This window comes from Panthera tigris, chromosome D1 (genome assembly GCF_018350195.1).
Source record: "Panthera tigris isolate Pti1 chromosome D1, P.tigris_Pti1_mat1.1, whole genome shotgun sequence".
Classification (NCBI taxonomy): domain Eukaryota; kingdom Metazoa; phylum Chordata; class Mammalia; order Carnivora; family Felidae; genus Panthera; species Panthera tigris.
Window position 1 is genome coordinate 61287738 of NC_056669.1, and position 17043 is coordinate 61304780.

Sequence of the window (17043 nt, forward strand, 5' to 3'; positions counted from 1 at the left end):
GCCTCACTTGCTCTCTCCAGAGGCTTAGAATTAGATAAAAAAGAGCAGGCATGAATTCACTCTAGCAGATACAGAGGAGTGTGTGTGTTGTTCCCCTGGTGACGTTCCTCTGTTTGGCTTCTGGTGAGTTCTGCAACCCAGTAGTGGGTAGCTAGCTGACTCTTCTGAGGTTTCTTCTAAGAAAGGGTGAAACTGGGTAAGGGGTGGGGAGATAAAGAAGAATAGAGTGCAGGAAGCTACCAGAAGGGAGCTTTTTATTAGAGTGAGCAGAGCAGGGGTCCCTGGGTGGCTCAGTCAGTTAAGTGCCTGACTCCAGCTCAAGTCACGATCTCACGGTTTGCGAGTTCAAGCCCCAAATCGGGCTCTGCACTGACAGCTCAGAGCCTGGGGCCTCATTCGGATTCTGTCTCCCTGTCTCTCTGCCCCCACTTGTGCTCTCTCACTCTCTCTCTCTCTCTCTCTCTCTCTCTCTGTCTCTCTCTCTCTCAGGAATACATAATAAACATTAAAAAAAACTTAGAGTGAGCAGATCAGATGCAAAGTCCCTGGACATGGGCTTCCCATTCCGGCTTTGCCACTAACTTGTTAACCCTGGGTCATGCACTGTTTCTCCAGGGAGCTCACGTTGCAGATTCAGTGAACTTGGGATCCATGTTCCTACGATTCATTAACATTATAGCAGTTCAGGGTGGAGAATAGGATCAGGGCACAGGCAAATTTCAGAAATCCAGGAAGCAAGGTGATCACAAATTACAACACGGATCAAACCCACTGCTGAGCGTGCAGATGTTCAACGTTTGTACTTGTCATATGAATTCTGAGACAAAGTCTGTAAAAGTCACCTGGGAGATTAAAAGTGTAGACAAATCAGCTAGTTCTAAATTTTACAGCGGTTTGGCATAGCCAAGCATGTCTAATCTTTTTCTATTCCTGCCCTTGATTCCAAATGCTGGTCATCAGCAGAGCCTCTCAGTTCACCCCCAACTCCTTCTCAGCCTGTCTTTGCCTTCTTGAAGCTCTGTAGCAAACCTTCACAGGCATTCTCTCTTTGACTAGAAAGTAAAAAGTAAAAGGACTTCAGAGCCATAAAGGATAATATGTTGGAAAACAGTGATAAAGGGGAGGAGACTCGATCTAGACAGAGAACTTGAGCTTCCCAAGCCCACACGGCCAGGACAAGCCCCATCCAGGGGAAATGCCAGGGCTCCTCACCCCCTCCAGGGCCTGTTCCCCTAAACCACTCTGGCCTCTCTGTGGCTTCAGAGAAAGGAAAGTTCTGAGTTCCGGGACAAGGGAAGTGGAGTCCCGCATTGGAGACAAGAACTTCTGCATCTTGTTGGCCACGTGAATCTGCCTTTAGCCTTCCTCTTTGTTCGATAGTGTCTTTGAAATCTCCATGCAGAAATGTGTGCTCTGTTTTCCTTCTCAGCATCTTCTCCAACACCTCAATGGGTCTCAAAGACTGAACTAGACATTAGAGAGTCTTACAGTTCTTTACTCAGATGAGGCGTTATCACCTGCTTCCATGCTCTAAGAGGCAGGCTCACTTTGGGGAGCCTCCACCTCTGTCATAGATTCACTGGTGACATAGATATAAGTTCCTGGCAGGGTATCTGGCACGTAATGTGCTCAGCAAGGATTGGTTTTCTCTCACTGATTTCTTTTTTCCCATTCATCCAGACCCCCCAACATGGTGAGTCACTCCTGGGAATGATAAAGGATGTGCTCTTGGGGCTGTCCGGCAGCCTTTTTCCCACAAATGCTACAACTCAGATCCCTACACGCACGATGGCTTTCTCCCTGTCCTTCACAGAATCCTGCTCACTGAAGCCTGTTTTCTTCCGCTTTCTCTTTCTGTTCCTTTCACTTTTGCTCACTCCTCTTTTCTTTTTTGCCCCAAATTTCTTCAAGGAGGGTTGTATGAAAAATGGTAATTGTAGTCAGGTGGGAGAAAAAAGAGATGAATGGGGTGGGTCATTCATAGATCTGAAGCGTCACGTGTCTGGAGTAAGATAGGTGTGCACAGACTCAGCTCTAGGACACAAAGGGATACAAGCAATCACACAGAGAAGTAGCCACTGACTTCTTGAGAATCACAAGGCAATCTGAGCCATATACTACTCCCAAAATTCCAGGAATATTCTGAGTGATAATGTGGCATAGTCCTCATTGGAGCATTTCTGTGGCCTTCAGATACCTGGGTCTCCAAGCTCCTCCACCCTAATCAGCAAGGAATCTAAGATGCTGTGGCCTTGCTTTGTTAGGTTTGGCAGAGGAAAGAGGAAGGGAAAATATTTCTGGAGTTCTTCTCCCAAAGATGGGTGCCTGAACCTGAAACAGTTTTGTCAGACGAAAAGCCTTTTGGCCCTCACTGTCTTCATCCATCATGAGGGAATGAAAATGACGGGGTTTCCAAAATATCAGAATGACAGGAGAATTCAATATGTAAACACTCTCACAAAGAAATCATTGTGGCTTATCCTGTAGAACGCAGTCAGTCATGTGTCATTATACAAAAGCTGAGCAACGCAGTACATGAGGCTTTCTATGTGTGAGGGGTTAATAACGTGAGTTATTGATAACTCAAACTGCCAGTGTCCTTTATAATAACTACCTATGAATTGCACTTAACATATTTCTAGTCAAAGTTGCTTCAGGGACACCTTAAAATGGTAGATAATATTGCTTAACATAACATGACTCAAATGTTTACTTTGTACCTAGTTGATATTTGTGAAGCTTTACCAATGTCTTCCTTCATTTATAAAACAGAAGGTTATTAGCCAAGCCTATAGCCTGACGATCCTACAATATGAAGAAAAGAAGAATGCCTGTGTTTTCCCCTAACCAGTGATTTCAGGAAGGCATCAGTTTCCACCTGTGTAGACTTCACCCCCTGTGTGTCTTACTCCCTGGCTTCTTGCCCTCCAGTAGGGGCAACTCCCAGAAGTCCCCAGGTTCCAATCCTGAAAAGTGCCCTGGCCTCCCCCCCACCATGGGACTGTTCAATGTCACTCATCCTGCTTCCTTCCTCCTAACCGGCATCCCTGGGCTGGAGAGCTCTCATGCCTGGCTAGCAGGGCCCCTCTGTGTCATGTATGCTGTGGCCCTCGGAGGCAACACTGTGATCCTGCAGGCCGTGCGAGTGGAGCCCAGCCTCCATGAGCCCATGTACTACTTCCTGTCCATGCTGTCCTTCAGTGACGTGGCCATGTCCATGGCCACACTGCCCACCGTGCTCAGAACCTTCTGCCTCAATGCCCGCAACATTGCCTTCGATGCCTGCCTGATCCAGATGTTTCTCATTCATTCCTTCTCCATGATGGAGTCGGGCATTCTTCTGGCCATGAGCTTTGACCGCTATGTGGCCATTTGTGATCCCTTGCGCTATGCTGCCGTGCTCACCAATGAAGTCATTGCCGGAATAGGCATAGCTGTGGCTGCTCGGAGCTTCATCATCCTCCTTCCCCTTCTCTTCCTCTTCAAGAGGCTGCCTATCTGCAGATCCAATGTTCTTTCCCATTCCTACTGCCTTCACCCAGACATGATGAAGCTGGCCTGTGCTGATATCACTATCAACAGCATCTATGGATTCTTTGTTCTTGTATCCACCTTTGGCATGGACATGTTTCTTATCTTCCTCTCCTATGTGCTCATTCTGCACTCAGTCATGGCCATCGCTTCCCGAGAGGAACGCCTGAAAGTTCTCAACACATGCGTGTCACATATCTTGGCTGTACTTGTGTTTTACGTGCCGATGATAGGGGTCTCCACAGTGCACCGCTTTGGGAAGCATGCCCCACGCTATGTACATGTCCTCATGTCCAATGTTTACCTCTTTGTACCTCCTGTGCTCAACCCTCTCATTTACAGCGCCAAGACAAAGGAGATCCGCCGAACCATTGTCCGTATGTTTCGGCGCATGAAAACATGACTTTCATGCTTGCCTTTAATATCTGATGTTGACTGTAGCCATAAGGCTTCATCCGTGGTGTCATTGTCGTCATCATCATCACCATTGCCATCATCATCATCTTCATATCACGAACAATGAGACAGACTGTGTGGTGGGGGAAAAGTAAAAGATCAGGACATGGAGCTACACAATTTGTACATAAAACATATGAAAGTATATTCACAATATACTCAATGGCATTCACAGAAAGGTGAAAATCGGGGACAATTGAATGATATGACACAACTTGAAAGGAAGATCCATCTAAACTATTCATTTCCCACACAAAACATCTCTTATTGATGTAGTAATAATTAATACATTAAGACTTTAAAAATGCCAGTATCTGTTAGAAATTACTAATGTTCATTAATTCATGTTACCTTCCCAACAATCTCATGAGGTGTAAAGAATTAAGTTTGTTTTTCAGAGTAACACAGATGATAGATAGGTGACCCAGATGAGACTCAGTTCTTGTCTGTCTCCACTCTGAGTATTCTAACCCCTACCAATACTGTCTCTCTGTCGAGTTGGTCTGACTGCTAACATTACCACTGTTGTCCTTCCCTTCACCTCCACTGTTTCAAATTCACAAAGTGAAATTTGATGAACGGTCAGGACCTGCCATAAGATATATGAACAAATGGGACTCAGGGTAACTGCTCAAAGCTGAGTCTAAAAGAAACTCCATTTCTTCTCTGTTTCCTTCATCTGCTCACCAATCTGTCCTCCCACAGGGAAAACAATATTCAATATCTGAACCATAGATCCTTGTACTTTTGGACATTGGGCTAAGTAAGTGCATGATTTCTCTTCATTTTCTTTCACGGGATTGTAATTGTTACCCACACTATGACCTAAGATATGTCAAAAATTATGCCTTTCTAGGATTTCTAGCTACCAGGGCTTAGGAAAAACAGAATAGAGAATTTATGGTTTAGATCTTATAAAATAATTATTTTCGACCTTCTATTAAAATGGTTTTCTTCACACTCTTTCCTTGATAGCAGGGAAACTCCTTGGCCATACTTGATTGCTCTCAGATGACATATGTGTTTACATCTAGACTAAATTAAAGGAGGTGCCCTGTGGAGACTGACCTACTCACCAGAAATACTGGGTCAGAGACCTCAGCGCAGCTGAGCATAAAGTTATCCAGAGTTTTCTCTCTGTGAAGCTCTCCTGAAGGAATATGAAGGAGAAGTATCAGGCGCCAGAGGGAGGGACCCATTTCTGAATGGAAACGTTTTAAGTATTTGGGATCCCAGTTTCCATATATGCCCATAAGTGAAATACAGGACTCCTAATGTAAGTGCTCTTATCCACTAAATAAGCTAATTTACAAGCGAGACTGACCACCAATGCTCAGCATGTTTTTAAATGGAAAATAATGAGCCAGACTGTGGTCTTCAGTCAGTTTAAATAGTGACCTTATTGATTCTTGCAAAAAGCTCTATATCGGCAAATCAAATAATAATAGTAACAATTTGTAATGCCCTGAGCGCAGTGTTGAGAGAATTTACAAATAAAAAACAAGACTTGGGGAAATTGTCATTGATTCCTATCCTGGGGAGAGAGGGGAAGACAGTCCCTATGACCACAGCCTTGACATTGACAGCCCAGGGTATAAAGGAGAAAGGACAGGGAGCACTGGAATAGGAGTCTCCTCTAAGCGCTGCTGGCTCCTCTCCACTTAATTTCCTCCCTTCTTTCTCCATCATCAATTAGAAAAGCGGCTTGTCTGAGGGGATAGAGAAAAGGTACTTTTAGGTTTCTCTTCCTCGTATGAGGCAGGTGCCATAACATAGAGGCACTCCTGCGTCTTTTATCCTGAGAAGGCCAAAAACAAGCCCAGTTGTCTGGTTTGCATAGAAACTCTCTTTGCAGTCAAAGCATAAGAGACTGTTAAAAACTGAGAACAAACTGAGGGTTGATGGGGGGTGGGAGGGAGGGAAGGGTGGGTGATGGGTATTGAGGAGGGCACCTTTTGGGATGAGCACTGAGTGTTGTATGGAAACCAATTTGACAATAAACTTCATATATTGAAAAAATAAATAAATAAATAAATAAATAAATAAATAAATAAATAAAAACTCTCTTTGCCTCTTTCTTCATAACAAGCTTTTTTTTTTTCCTTTTAACTCAACGTTTTTCCCTATTGAAATCGGGAAATACCTGAATTTTGGCCAAGTAAAAAGGAACAGAGAGTATTTTATATTTCTTTTGGTTTAGGCCCTTAAAGTCCACCTCAAAAATTAAGTCACCTTAGAAATTAAACACTAACCATGGTTTGAGCTAAGCTTGGGTGGGGACAATATTGAATTGTGTGTGTGTGTGTGTGTGTGTGTGTGTGTATGGCGGGCTAATCTCTGAGTAATAAAGGTCATGCCGATCAGGGAAAGGGTTAGCAGTAAGCAGGGGTAGATATGGGACCCTCAGGGAGGTTGACTGCAGCAGTGGCAGGGTTTGGGGGCAAAAAAGGATGAACGCATTCCAGACCTGCCTATGTTAAGCACCATGGATGGACTCTCACAAACAGTTCCTGATAAGGTCCCAATAAAGAGTCAGGGATAAAAATCCCTGGTGACAGCCCAGTCAGGACCCCTCTCACTCGAGAACTTTGTTACTTTCGCTCAATAAACTACCGCTTTGCTCACTCGTGGCTGTCCGCGAGATTCATTCCTGGACTCAGTGAGACAAGGACCCGAGTGTCTCCCACCTTGTGGTATAAATTGGCATTGCCTGTCAGCGGCTCCTATCTCATCCTCCAGGGCCTGTGTTGGGTAGGTCAGATGAGGAGAACAAAAGCAAGAGAAATGTAGCTGAAATTAAACCTCCTTACAGCTTGCAGCCCACTGATACGTACCTGAAACATGCAGACCATGACCTTCCTCAAGGAACTCATGGCTGCCTGAGTGCCTTAATGTTTATGTTTTATTAAAGACTGAAGGTAACATTATCCTTTTTTAAATATTTATTTATTTGGGGGGAGAACACAAGGAGGGGAGGGGCAGAGAGAGAGGGGGACAGAGAATCCAAAGCAGGCTTTGTGCTGACAGCAGAGAGCCCGATGCGGAGCTTGAACTCATGAACCGCAAGATCATGACCTGAGCCGAAGTCAGATGTTCAACTGACTGAGACACCCAGGTGCCCCTAAAGGTAACCATATGTAAACAGCATCTAGCCCTGCAAGGTCCTCAAAGTCTTGCTTTAAAATTCTTTAGAAACTTACTTTATCTCTCTCCGCCCTCCTTCCATCAACTTAGAAGTATACAATCAGTCACTCCTCACATTCCCAGTGCAGCTCTTTCTGCTCACAGGTCCTGTCCCCATGCTTTAATAAAAATCACCTTTTTGCACCAAAAATGTCTCAAGAATCCTTTCTTGGCCATTAACTCTCAAGCACAAACCTTCAAATCCTATCAGGTCAATGAAGAGACAGAATAAATTAGAACGAGATTTATGATAGGATAGGATTCCTGACCCCCATGCCTCATAGTAAGACTCACAGTAAAATCAATACAACTAGAATGTGATGCAGAATTGAGAAAACACACATCCACGTTGTGTGGCCTTCCATGCAATTAATTTCTGTGTGAGCCAAGGAAGTGGGAGAACCTTCAGAAATGAGAGCAGGGTAGCAGAGGGCTATGACCAGGCCCCTGGGCATGGCTGACCATCAGCCCCACTTTTTCAGTCCCACTGAGGTTCACCCCACCTCCAGGAAGCCATCTCCACACTTGATCAGTTCTGCTAGGATGGGACAGCTTTGCTGCTGCTGTTGTGATTCAGCAGGATGAGTAGCACTCTTCCCCAGAATCAGGGGTACAGACGATCTTTCTTCTGGGTTACGGTTCTCCCCAGCAAGGGCATTGCCTCGTCAGGAGAATATCCGACCCTCTTTTGTCAGCTGCACATATTTTCCCACCGTGCTGATGCAGGGTGGACTCAGGACCCTGCACCGCTCTGTTTCATGTTCAAGAAAGAGGGGATCCATGTGTCGGTGGCTGTGCACTGAGCACAGGAATGCCCTCCAGACAGCTCAGTGGGGTGTGTGCCCTGAAGAGGGCTCAACGTTCATAGAAACAACGAAGAGCTCATGAAGTCAGCAGTCACTTTGTGAATTACTATCTTCCCAACTTCAAACAAGTAATTGGGTCCCTGCTGAGCAATTACCCCATGCAGGGGAAGAGGAGGACCTCTCATCAAGCAGCACCTGAACACGAATGTCTGTTGGGAAGGTCATGGAGAAGTCATGACTGCTGGCTGACCCAAGAGCTGGACCCCAGCCGTGGGGGCTCCTCACCCCTGACCCTGTCCTTGGAATGTGCATAATCTGTCTTCCTTCTCGCTGAAACAGCCCCAAGGGCATGACCTTGAGATAGTCATGTCTTGCTGAGACCAGGAGGAGGGTATACAACGGAGCCCAGTTGTGTCCTCTATATAAACCGAGTTCTGGTGCCCGGTGCAGACATCTACTAGCTTGCCACCACCCAAGACAAACCTCCTATCTTTGTTCCTTTGCTCAGGAGTTCTGCTACCTACCATCTGGGGTGGCCTGCCTCTTTCCTGGTCTCTCCCTGCCCTCCAATTAAGGCAGTCGGTTTCAGATGACACCTGGGAAACTTCCCAGGAGCTTGAGAAGCAACAGTTCAGGTGTAGGGAGCAGTGGCAGGCAGGAGTCACATCACTCACTGCACTCTCCTGCCTGAAGCAGAGTTGCTGGCCTGGGTCTGCATCTCCGCCCGGGCTCCAGCTTGTGCTGGGCAGGATCACTTTGCTGCAGCTCTGGTAACACCACCTTTGATTCCCCCACCCAGAGGTGGCGATGGCTTCCTACTGTTGCAAATCTCTAGGTTGTATTCCCTTCTGCTGGTCAGTTTCTCAGCTCTTGAAACCTATATAAACAATTCCCAGGATTCAGCTCATTGTGTTTTGTTTTGGGTTTGTTTTTTTGTTTTTTTTTTTTTTTTTGTACTGGTTATTATGTTACTGTCCCTCTGTCTCGATCTCACCCTTTAAGCTATTCTTTGTGATTATGAGGCTGGGCCTCTGTAAATGGCATTTCTCCTTCTCCAACCCGTTCCCCAATTCTGTAAATGAGGGTGAGGGGGGCTGCGGTAGGAAGGAATGCCAGTGGCATTATTGGTTCTATTTTGCAACTTTCCACGTTGCCAGAACCAGTCTTACCAAGACCTATAAAAGACCTCGGAACAAGCCTGAGAGACCCCCGGCCAACCTCACCCCCATTTCAAAAGAGTGAGCCTCAGACACACGGGCTTCTTCTCTGAACTTTTGACACTCCAGAACCACCTAAATAGCACCCACTCTTCAAAATCTGAGTTTCAGCTCTGAGGGGCTCCTCCTCCAATCTCGTCAGATTTAATACTGTCATCCCCTCCTTTTGTTCCCCAGACCCAGGGTTAGAAGTGACTTCTGGAATTGACACCTTCACATTCCCTTTTGGTCTCCTTGGTCCTCTAATACTTGGCCAACAATTTTTTACATTATTTTTTTTCTCAATCTAAGGAACTGATGTGGTTATATTCTGACTGTACTATCTCTGGACCCTGGCTTTTGTCTCCTGGGTTAGAGTATGACTAATACATACAAATTCAGTACTGAATACTGCATTCTGAGACCCAGGCTAGGATGTGGAGACACAGTGCTGATCAGGAGCACTGGAATCCTTCTCTGGGAGGACTTGTATATTTGGAAACACAAGTGAATCCATTATTGATGTCTGTGTGGAAAGATTATTATCAAGAAAGTAAGGCATACTGTGGGAATAGCAGATGTTATATTACATAAATAGTCAGAAACACTTGAACAAAATAGAAACTAAAATTTCACAGATGTTTATTCAAGAAACACATTCACAATATTTTCATCAAATAGAGCAAGGATCATGAGTTCATCCATTCAACAAATGCTTATGGAGCATCTACCAGGAATCCTACAATATTTCAAATAAGGTGGACACAACTGTGAACAAAGTAATCAAGGTTCATTCTGATCATGCCTTTGTGTCACTATAGATGACAGGCAACAAACAAGTAATAAGAAAATTTCAAAGCATGAAAGCGGGATGAAGAAAACAAAGTCCAAACTAGGAAGGTACGATTGATATGCTCAGGCTTGCCACAATGCTTCACACAGTGGCAGGCACTTCATAAAAGCTTCACATGTATTGATTGAGTAAACAGAGGAAGTTTCCGGAGAATCAGGCATTGTCAGATTGGCAGTTTGTTTCACTATTTTTTGTTGTCCTTTACAGTGGAAACAACTGATGTGGTTACAAGGAGGTAAGGGGAAGCTTGCCTAAAGCATAGGGTTTGCTCATGTCAAGAAGAAGGAACTGCTTCTGTCACAGCGGTCGCTGAGGAAGAAAGTCAAGACAGAGAAGTAGGAGACAATATGGAGGGAAAAGGGGACCAGCAGACAGGTCGGGAGGAGATGAAAAGGTGAGACATCAAGGAGAAGTATGGAAAGGTCTGGAAGAAAGAAAAGCATAAGCAAGAGGAAGGAGAGTAACTGGAAGAGGGGAAGGAGATTGAGGGGCAAAAAGAGAAAACTCAAGAGGAGGTGAATAGCAGTGTGATTGATCACCAAGTGCTGTATAACCACTTAATCCATGGAACTTTCCTCCTTTCTTTTCCTCTCAGCTTTCAGGGATCATACTTTCTTTAAATTCCTGGAAATTACTCTGATAATCAGCAATCAATCCATGTTTCAACCTTTATTCCTCCACCACCCCCAAAGTTCCCCTGCTACAGGTGTCCATGCCCCTGGGCACTATCCTCCCATTGCAGGAGCAAGGGGTCAGTGACGCTTCTACATAATAGAATGAGGGGTAAATGACCACGTGTGAGGCAAAGATTAAATTGAAAACAGTAGAAAATTAAAGAAAGAAAGCAGTGTGGCATTATACTGACTGATGTTCAAATCATTCATTCTGGAGAAATCTATGTGGTGAACATTCCTATGGACAGGGCTTTCCAGCCAGGAACGCAAAGAAACCTCCTGCCAACAGCCATGCGAGCTTGGTAGTGCATCTTCTAAACCTAATCAAGTCCTCAGAGACCACAGCCCCAGCAGGAGCCAAATGCATTCTTATGAGAGAATTTCAGCCTGACCACTCAATCAGGCAACTTCTAGATCCCTGGAGCTTAATGAATATGACAGAGTTCATTTTTTTTAATATAGCTAACACACAATATTACATTGGCTTCAGGTGTACGACATAGGGATTCAACAAATCTATATGTTATGCTATGCTCACCACAAGTAGAGCTCCCATGTTTCACCATACAATGCTATTACAACATAATTGATTATATTCCCTATGCTGTGCCTTTTATTTGCATGACATACATAAGTGGAAACCTGTATCTCTCACTCCCTTTCACCTATTTTTGCCTTTCCTTTAGTGCCTCACCTCTGGCAACTTTCAGATTTTTCTCTGTGTTTATGGGTCTGTTTCTGATCTTGTTTCTTTTTTTTTCATTGCACATATAAGGATCTTATGGGATTTGTCTTTCTCTGCCTGATTTATTTCACTTAGCATAATACCCTTTGAGTCCATCCATGTTGTTGCAAATGGCAAGGTCTCCTTTTTTGTGTGGCTGGGTAACATTCCATTGTATGTGTATACCACATCTTCTTCATCCATTCAATTATAATGGATATTTGGATTGCTTCCATATCTTGGCTGTTGAAAATACTGCTGCAATAAACATATGGTTGCATATATCTTTAAGAATTAGTGTTTTGAGGTTTTTCTGGGGTGGGTAAATACTCAGTAGTGGGATTACAGGATCATATGGGATTTCTATTTTAAATATTGGAGGAATCTTCACGCTGTTTTCCACAGTGGCTGAACCAATATGCTTTCCCACAAACAGTACACAAAGGTTCCTTTTTCTCCACGTCCTTTCAACACTTGCTATTTCTTTACTATGTAGTTCCAGCCACTCTGACTGGTGGGAGGTGATACCTCCTTGTGCTTTTTATTTGCATTTACCAGGTGATGAGTGATATTGAGCATCTTTTGATGTGTCTGAAAGCTTTAATCAAGTCTAGGCACAGCCTATACACATAACAATGGTGTTTGATTAATTCACTTATTCATTCACTTTTATTCAACCGATATTATTAGGCCTCCAGGATATATTAGGGGTAGGTGAGCGAAGCCAGACCTCTTCCATCTTCACAGTTCCCAAAGTGGGTTTTGTGACCATAGCCTTAGGAAATTGTGAATATATCCCTGATTGACAATACCAGCAACATTCCGGGTAAAACAAAGGAGGAAGTATTGGGGAAGAATTGACTGAGGCCAAAATTATGTTCAAATTCATTGGGTGACATTTTCTAAATAGCATGTAATATTCTGAAAATGGCTGGTTGTACTGCTCATATTATTTCTCATCTCAAAAAATATTTGTTAACTTCTAAGTTTTAAAGAAACCTTGAAAATCAGTGGATGCCAATATATGTCATATATATATGTCAATATATGGTCATAGCTTATAGGTGATAACTGCCATTTTACAGAAACATCTCTAGCTATGTCATGAATAGAGTTCCTCCATGGGCACACGCCAACCCAAAAGCAGCTGCCAATTTCCTATATCACACAGAGCCGTGCCAGACTCTGTAAGACATGGTTTCTGTGATTATGAAGTTGACAATAATGTTACTTGATTCATTCATTCTAAAGGAAAACCAAGACCCAGACTCTGGGCCATGTACTGGGGATAAAGCAATGAATATGACTGGTAGTCCAATTATATTTAATGTTGTACACATTTCAGCAGTATCTGATAAACTCTCTAATGAAGAAATGAAAAGAACGTAGGGTTCTAATGAAAAAGGTCAATACATTAGGAAAAGAATCACAGAGCAGCTAAAGCTTATAAGGAATCTTGGAGCTGTGGGATTCAGCAGGAAGGGTTTAGGTGATAGAATTCCATGCAGAGGAAGTGATGTGAACACAATGACAGAAGCACAAAGCATGAAAGAGAGTAGTTAGTGATTCAGAATCTGCAACAGCTGCAGTAAGACGTCTTTTTCAAGAATGTCATAAGTCTAGGATTAGGCAGAGATGGTGGGAAAGAGGAACAACTAGGCGTTGGCCACACTCAGCTGCAATCCTTTCAGGGGAGGGTTGTGATAAAGAAAATAAGCATCTCCCAAATTGCACAAATACAACTCAGAAAATAGCCCTTTGAGGAAAGAAACTCCAATCGGCCAGGAGTTTGAGATTGTACACTTACATGGAGCAGAAATTTAAAATGAATTCTCCATATGTCAAAATGGCTAATACATGAGCACAGTGGGTTCTATATCCTAAATGAAAGCGCATGGGGAAATTTTGAATTAATTACCAGGGAACCAGTTAGCCACATTTCAAACTCCTTCTCAGAATTCAGTGGTGCTCCACTGGGGTAATTTATTCCCTCAGGGGCATCATACCTCAGTGTGAGGTGTCATACCCTCAGGGGTGAAGCAGCTGCTGTGTGAAGATCAGGGATGCCACTAAATATCCCACAATGCAGAGGACATCACACTGAAACAAACGGTCATCCAGATCAAGATGGTAATACGGGTGAGATGAAAAATCCTGCCCTAATTAAAGTGCTAAAAAACAGTTGTGAATTAGAGGATTTGAATAATGACTGCTGAAGAGATCTGTTGGAGATTAATGAGTCTTCAGCCCCACACCACACCCAAGGGAAAGGGATAGGGAAGTACATCCCATTTTAACTTGGGTCAATACAGAGATACCTCAAGGATTCTACTCAGGAGGCATATGTTCCCCCAAAAGTTGGAGAAAGAAAAACATGGCCGACTGGTTCCTGACTCATGCCCCTACATCTACTCTTTTACATCCTTACAGTTTGCATGACAGACTAATGATGTTCTGAGGAGACTATTTGTTGCAGTAGGGGCAGGTTGACCATTTCCTGGATGAGCTGTGTGCTAGAGAGAGCTGTCAAGGCGTTGCCTTAGCTCCGGTCCACCAGAGCATAGGGCTCTACAGGGGTGATGAGTATTTGGATGAAGACACAAGCAGTCATACAGAGTAAAGAGACATTAATTTAAACCAAGTGAAGGAGAAGTAAACTATGGAAAGAGGTTCCACGATAATCTATGAAACACAATGAAAGGGTCAGGTCTAAACATTTCACACACCTACTAAACATGACAGCAGCTAAATGAAACACGCATGAATAATGAACCATCCACTTTCCCTTCTCTCTCCTTTCAGAAGAACAAGTCAAAAGCCATGGTCAGCGAGTGAGGGATGGGAGAAGAGAAATGGGGTGACTCTGAACCCTGGAAAGTTCGACTATTATGTGACCGTGGGCATTGTCAGTACACACAGTGCTCACCAGAGGCTGTGTTATCATCTGCAGGGGACCAGAAATCTTAGGAAACTCAGTTTTCATGCACGATGGAATAAAGAAATAGCCTGATTCAATGCGACTAAAGGGGTCTGAGAAGCAAAATTGGTTATGTTCTGCTCACACATTATTTGTTGGGCTTGGTCAACATTACAAAATCCTGGGATCCCTTAGAAGACAATGAACTCCCCTCTAACACACCTGCCCATCCTTCACAGACAGTGTCTTGCCCTGGGTAGAGAATTAGACTGGCTGAATAATTGCTGAGTTCTTTTTCAGATACAGGAGCCCATGCTTTATTCTCACTGGTCTTTAAGGCTCTCCAGAGACTAAATTCTTTCCGATGCATGTTCAGACACAAAGCCAGCCTCACTTGCTCTCTCCAGAGGCTTAGAATTAGATAAAAAAGAGCAGGCATGAATTCACTCTAGCAGATACAGAGGAGTGTGTGTGTTGTTCCCCTGGTGACGTTCCTCTGTTTGGCTTCTGGTGAGTTCTGCAACCCAGTAGTGGGTAGCTAGCTGACTCTTCTGAGGTTTCTTCTAAGAAAGGGTGAAACTGGGTAAGGGGTGGGGAGATAAAGAAGAATAGAGTGCAGGAAGCTACCAGAAGGGAGCTTTTTATTAGAGTGAGCAGAGCAGGGGTCCCTGGGTGGCTCAGTCAGTTAAGTGCCTGACTCCAGCTCAAGTCACGATCTCACGGTTTGCGAGTTCAAGCCCCAAATCGGGCTCTGCACTGACAGCTCAGAGCCTGGGGCCTCATTCGGATTCTGTCTCCCTGTCTCTCTGCCCCCACTTGTGCTCTCTCACTCTCTCTCTCTCTCTCTCTCTCTCTCTCTCTCTGTCTCTCTCTCTCAGGAATACATAATAAACATTAAAAAAAACTTAGAGTGAGCAGATCAGATGCAAAGTCCCTGGACTTGGGGTTCCCGTTCTGGCTTTGCCACTAACTTGTTAACCCTGGGTCATGCACTGTTTCTCCAGAGAGCTCACGTTGCAGATTCAGTGAACTTGGGATCCATGTTCCTACGATTCATTAACATTATAGCAGTTCAGGGTGGAGAATAGGATCAGGGCACAGGCAAATTTCAGAAATCCAGGAAGCAAGGTGATCACAAATTACAACACGGATCAAACCCACTGCTGAGCGTGCAGATGTTCAACGTTTGTACTTGTCATATGAATTCTGAGACAAAGTCTGTAAAAGTCACCTGGGAGATTAAAAGTGTAGACAAATCAGCTAGTTCTAAATTTTACAGCGGTTTGGCATAGCCAAGCATGTCTAATCTTTTTCTATTCCTGCCCTTGATTCCAAATGCTGGTCATCAGCAGAGCCTCTCAGTTCACCCCCAACTCCTTCTCAGCCTGTCTTTGCCTTCTTGAAGCTCTGTAGCAAACCTTCACAGGCATTCTCTTTTTGACTAGAAAGTAAAAAGTAAAAGGACTTCAGAGCCATAAAGGATAATATGTGGGAAAACAGTGATAAAGGGGAGGAGACTCGATCTAGACAGAGAACTTGAGCTTCCCAAGCCCACACGGCCAGGACAAGCCCCGTCCAGGGGAAATGCCAGGGCTCCTCACCCCCTCCAGGGCCTGTTCCCCTAAACCACTCTGGTCCCTCTGTGGCTTCAGAGAAAGGCAAGTTCAGAGCCAGGACAAGGGAAGTGGAGTCCCGCATTGGAGACAAGAACTTCTGCATCTTGTTGGCCACGTGAATCTGCCTTTAGCCTTCCTCTTTGTTCGATAGTGTCTTTGAAATCTCCATGCAGAAATGTGTGCTCTGTTTTCCTTCTCAGCATCTTCTCCAACACCTCAATGGGTCTCAAAGACTGAACTAGACATTAGAAAGTCTTACAGTTCTTTACTCAGATGAGGCATTATCACCTGCTTCCATGCTCTAAGAGGCAGGCTCACTTTGGGGAGCCTCCACCTCTGTCATAGATTCACTGGTGACATAGATATAAGTTCCTGGCAGGGTATCTGGCACGTAATGTGCTCAGCAAGGATTGGTTTTCTCTCACTGATTTCTTTTTTCCCATTCATCCAGACCCCCCAACAAGGTGAGTCACTCCTGGGAATGATAAAGGATGTGCTCTTGGGGCTGTCCGGCAGCCTTTTTCCCACAAATGCTACAACTCAGATCCCTACACGCACGATGGCTTTTGCCCTGTTCCGCACAGAATCCTGTTCACTGAAGCCTGTTTTCTTCTTTTTCTTCTCCCTTCTCTTTCTGTTCCTTTCACCTTTGCTCACTTCTGCTTTTTTTTCCTTCCATGAGTTTTTTATGAAGAATGATAATTGCAGTCAGGTGGGGGAAAATAAAGATGAGTGGGGTTGTTCAGTCTTGGATCCCAAGCATCACATGTCTGGAGAGAGGCAGGTATGCACAGACTGATTCTAGGACCAGAAGGGATGTAATCAGTAACACAGAGAATGGCTGCGTACTTCCTGGGAACCATAAGACGATCCAAATTATAAATTTTCCCATAAATTCTGTAATGTTCCCCTTGTAATAATTCTGAATTAAGGGTCATCCAAGAATTTCTATGGCCTTTGTATACCTGGGGCTCTCAGGTCCTTTTTCTTCCATCCTGATCAGCAAGGATTCTGAGATTATGCTGTGACCATGCTTTGTTAGGTTTGAGAGAGGAAGGGGAAACAAAATATTTATGGAGTTTTCTCC

The 17043-nt window shown here is 44.2% G+C and overlaps 1 protein-coding gene across 1 annotated transcript; it reads left to right on the plus strand.

Moving 5' to 3' along the window:
- Nucleotides 1-2995: 2995 nt before the first annotated feature.
- Nucleotides 2996-3934, plus strand: LOC102951993 (olfactory receptor 51I2-like). The gene has a single exon (XM_007092219.2). The coding sequence runs from the start codon at nt 2996-2998 to the stop codon at nt 3932-3934; it is 939 nt and encodes a 312-aa protein (XP_007092281.1).
- The last annotated feature ends 13109 nt before the right edge of the window (nt 3935-17043 follow it).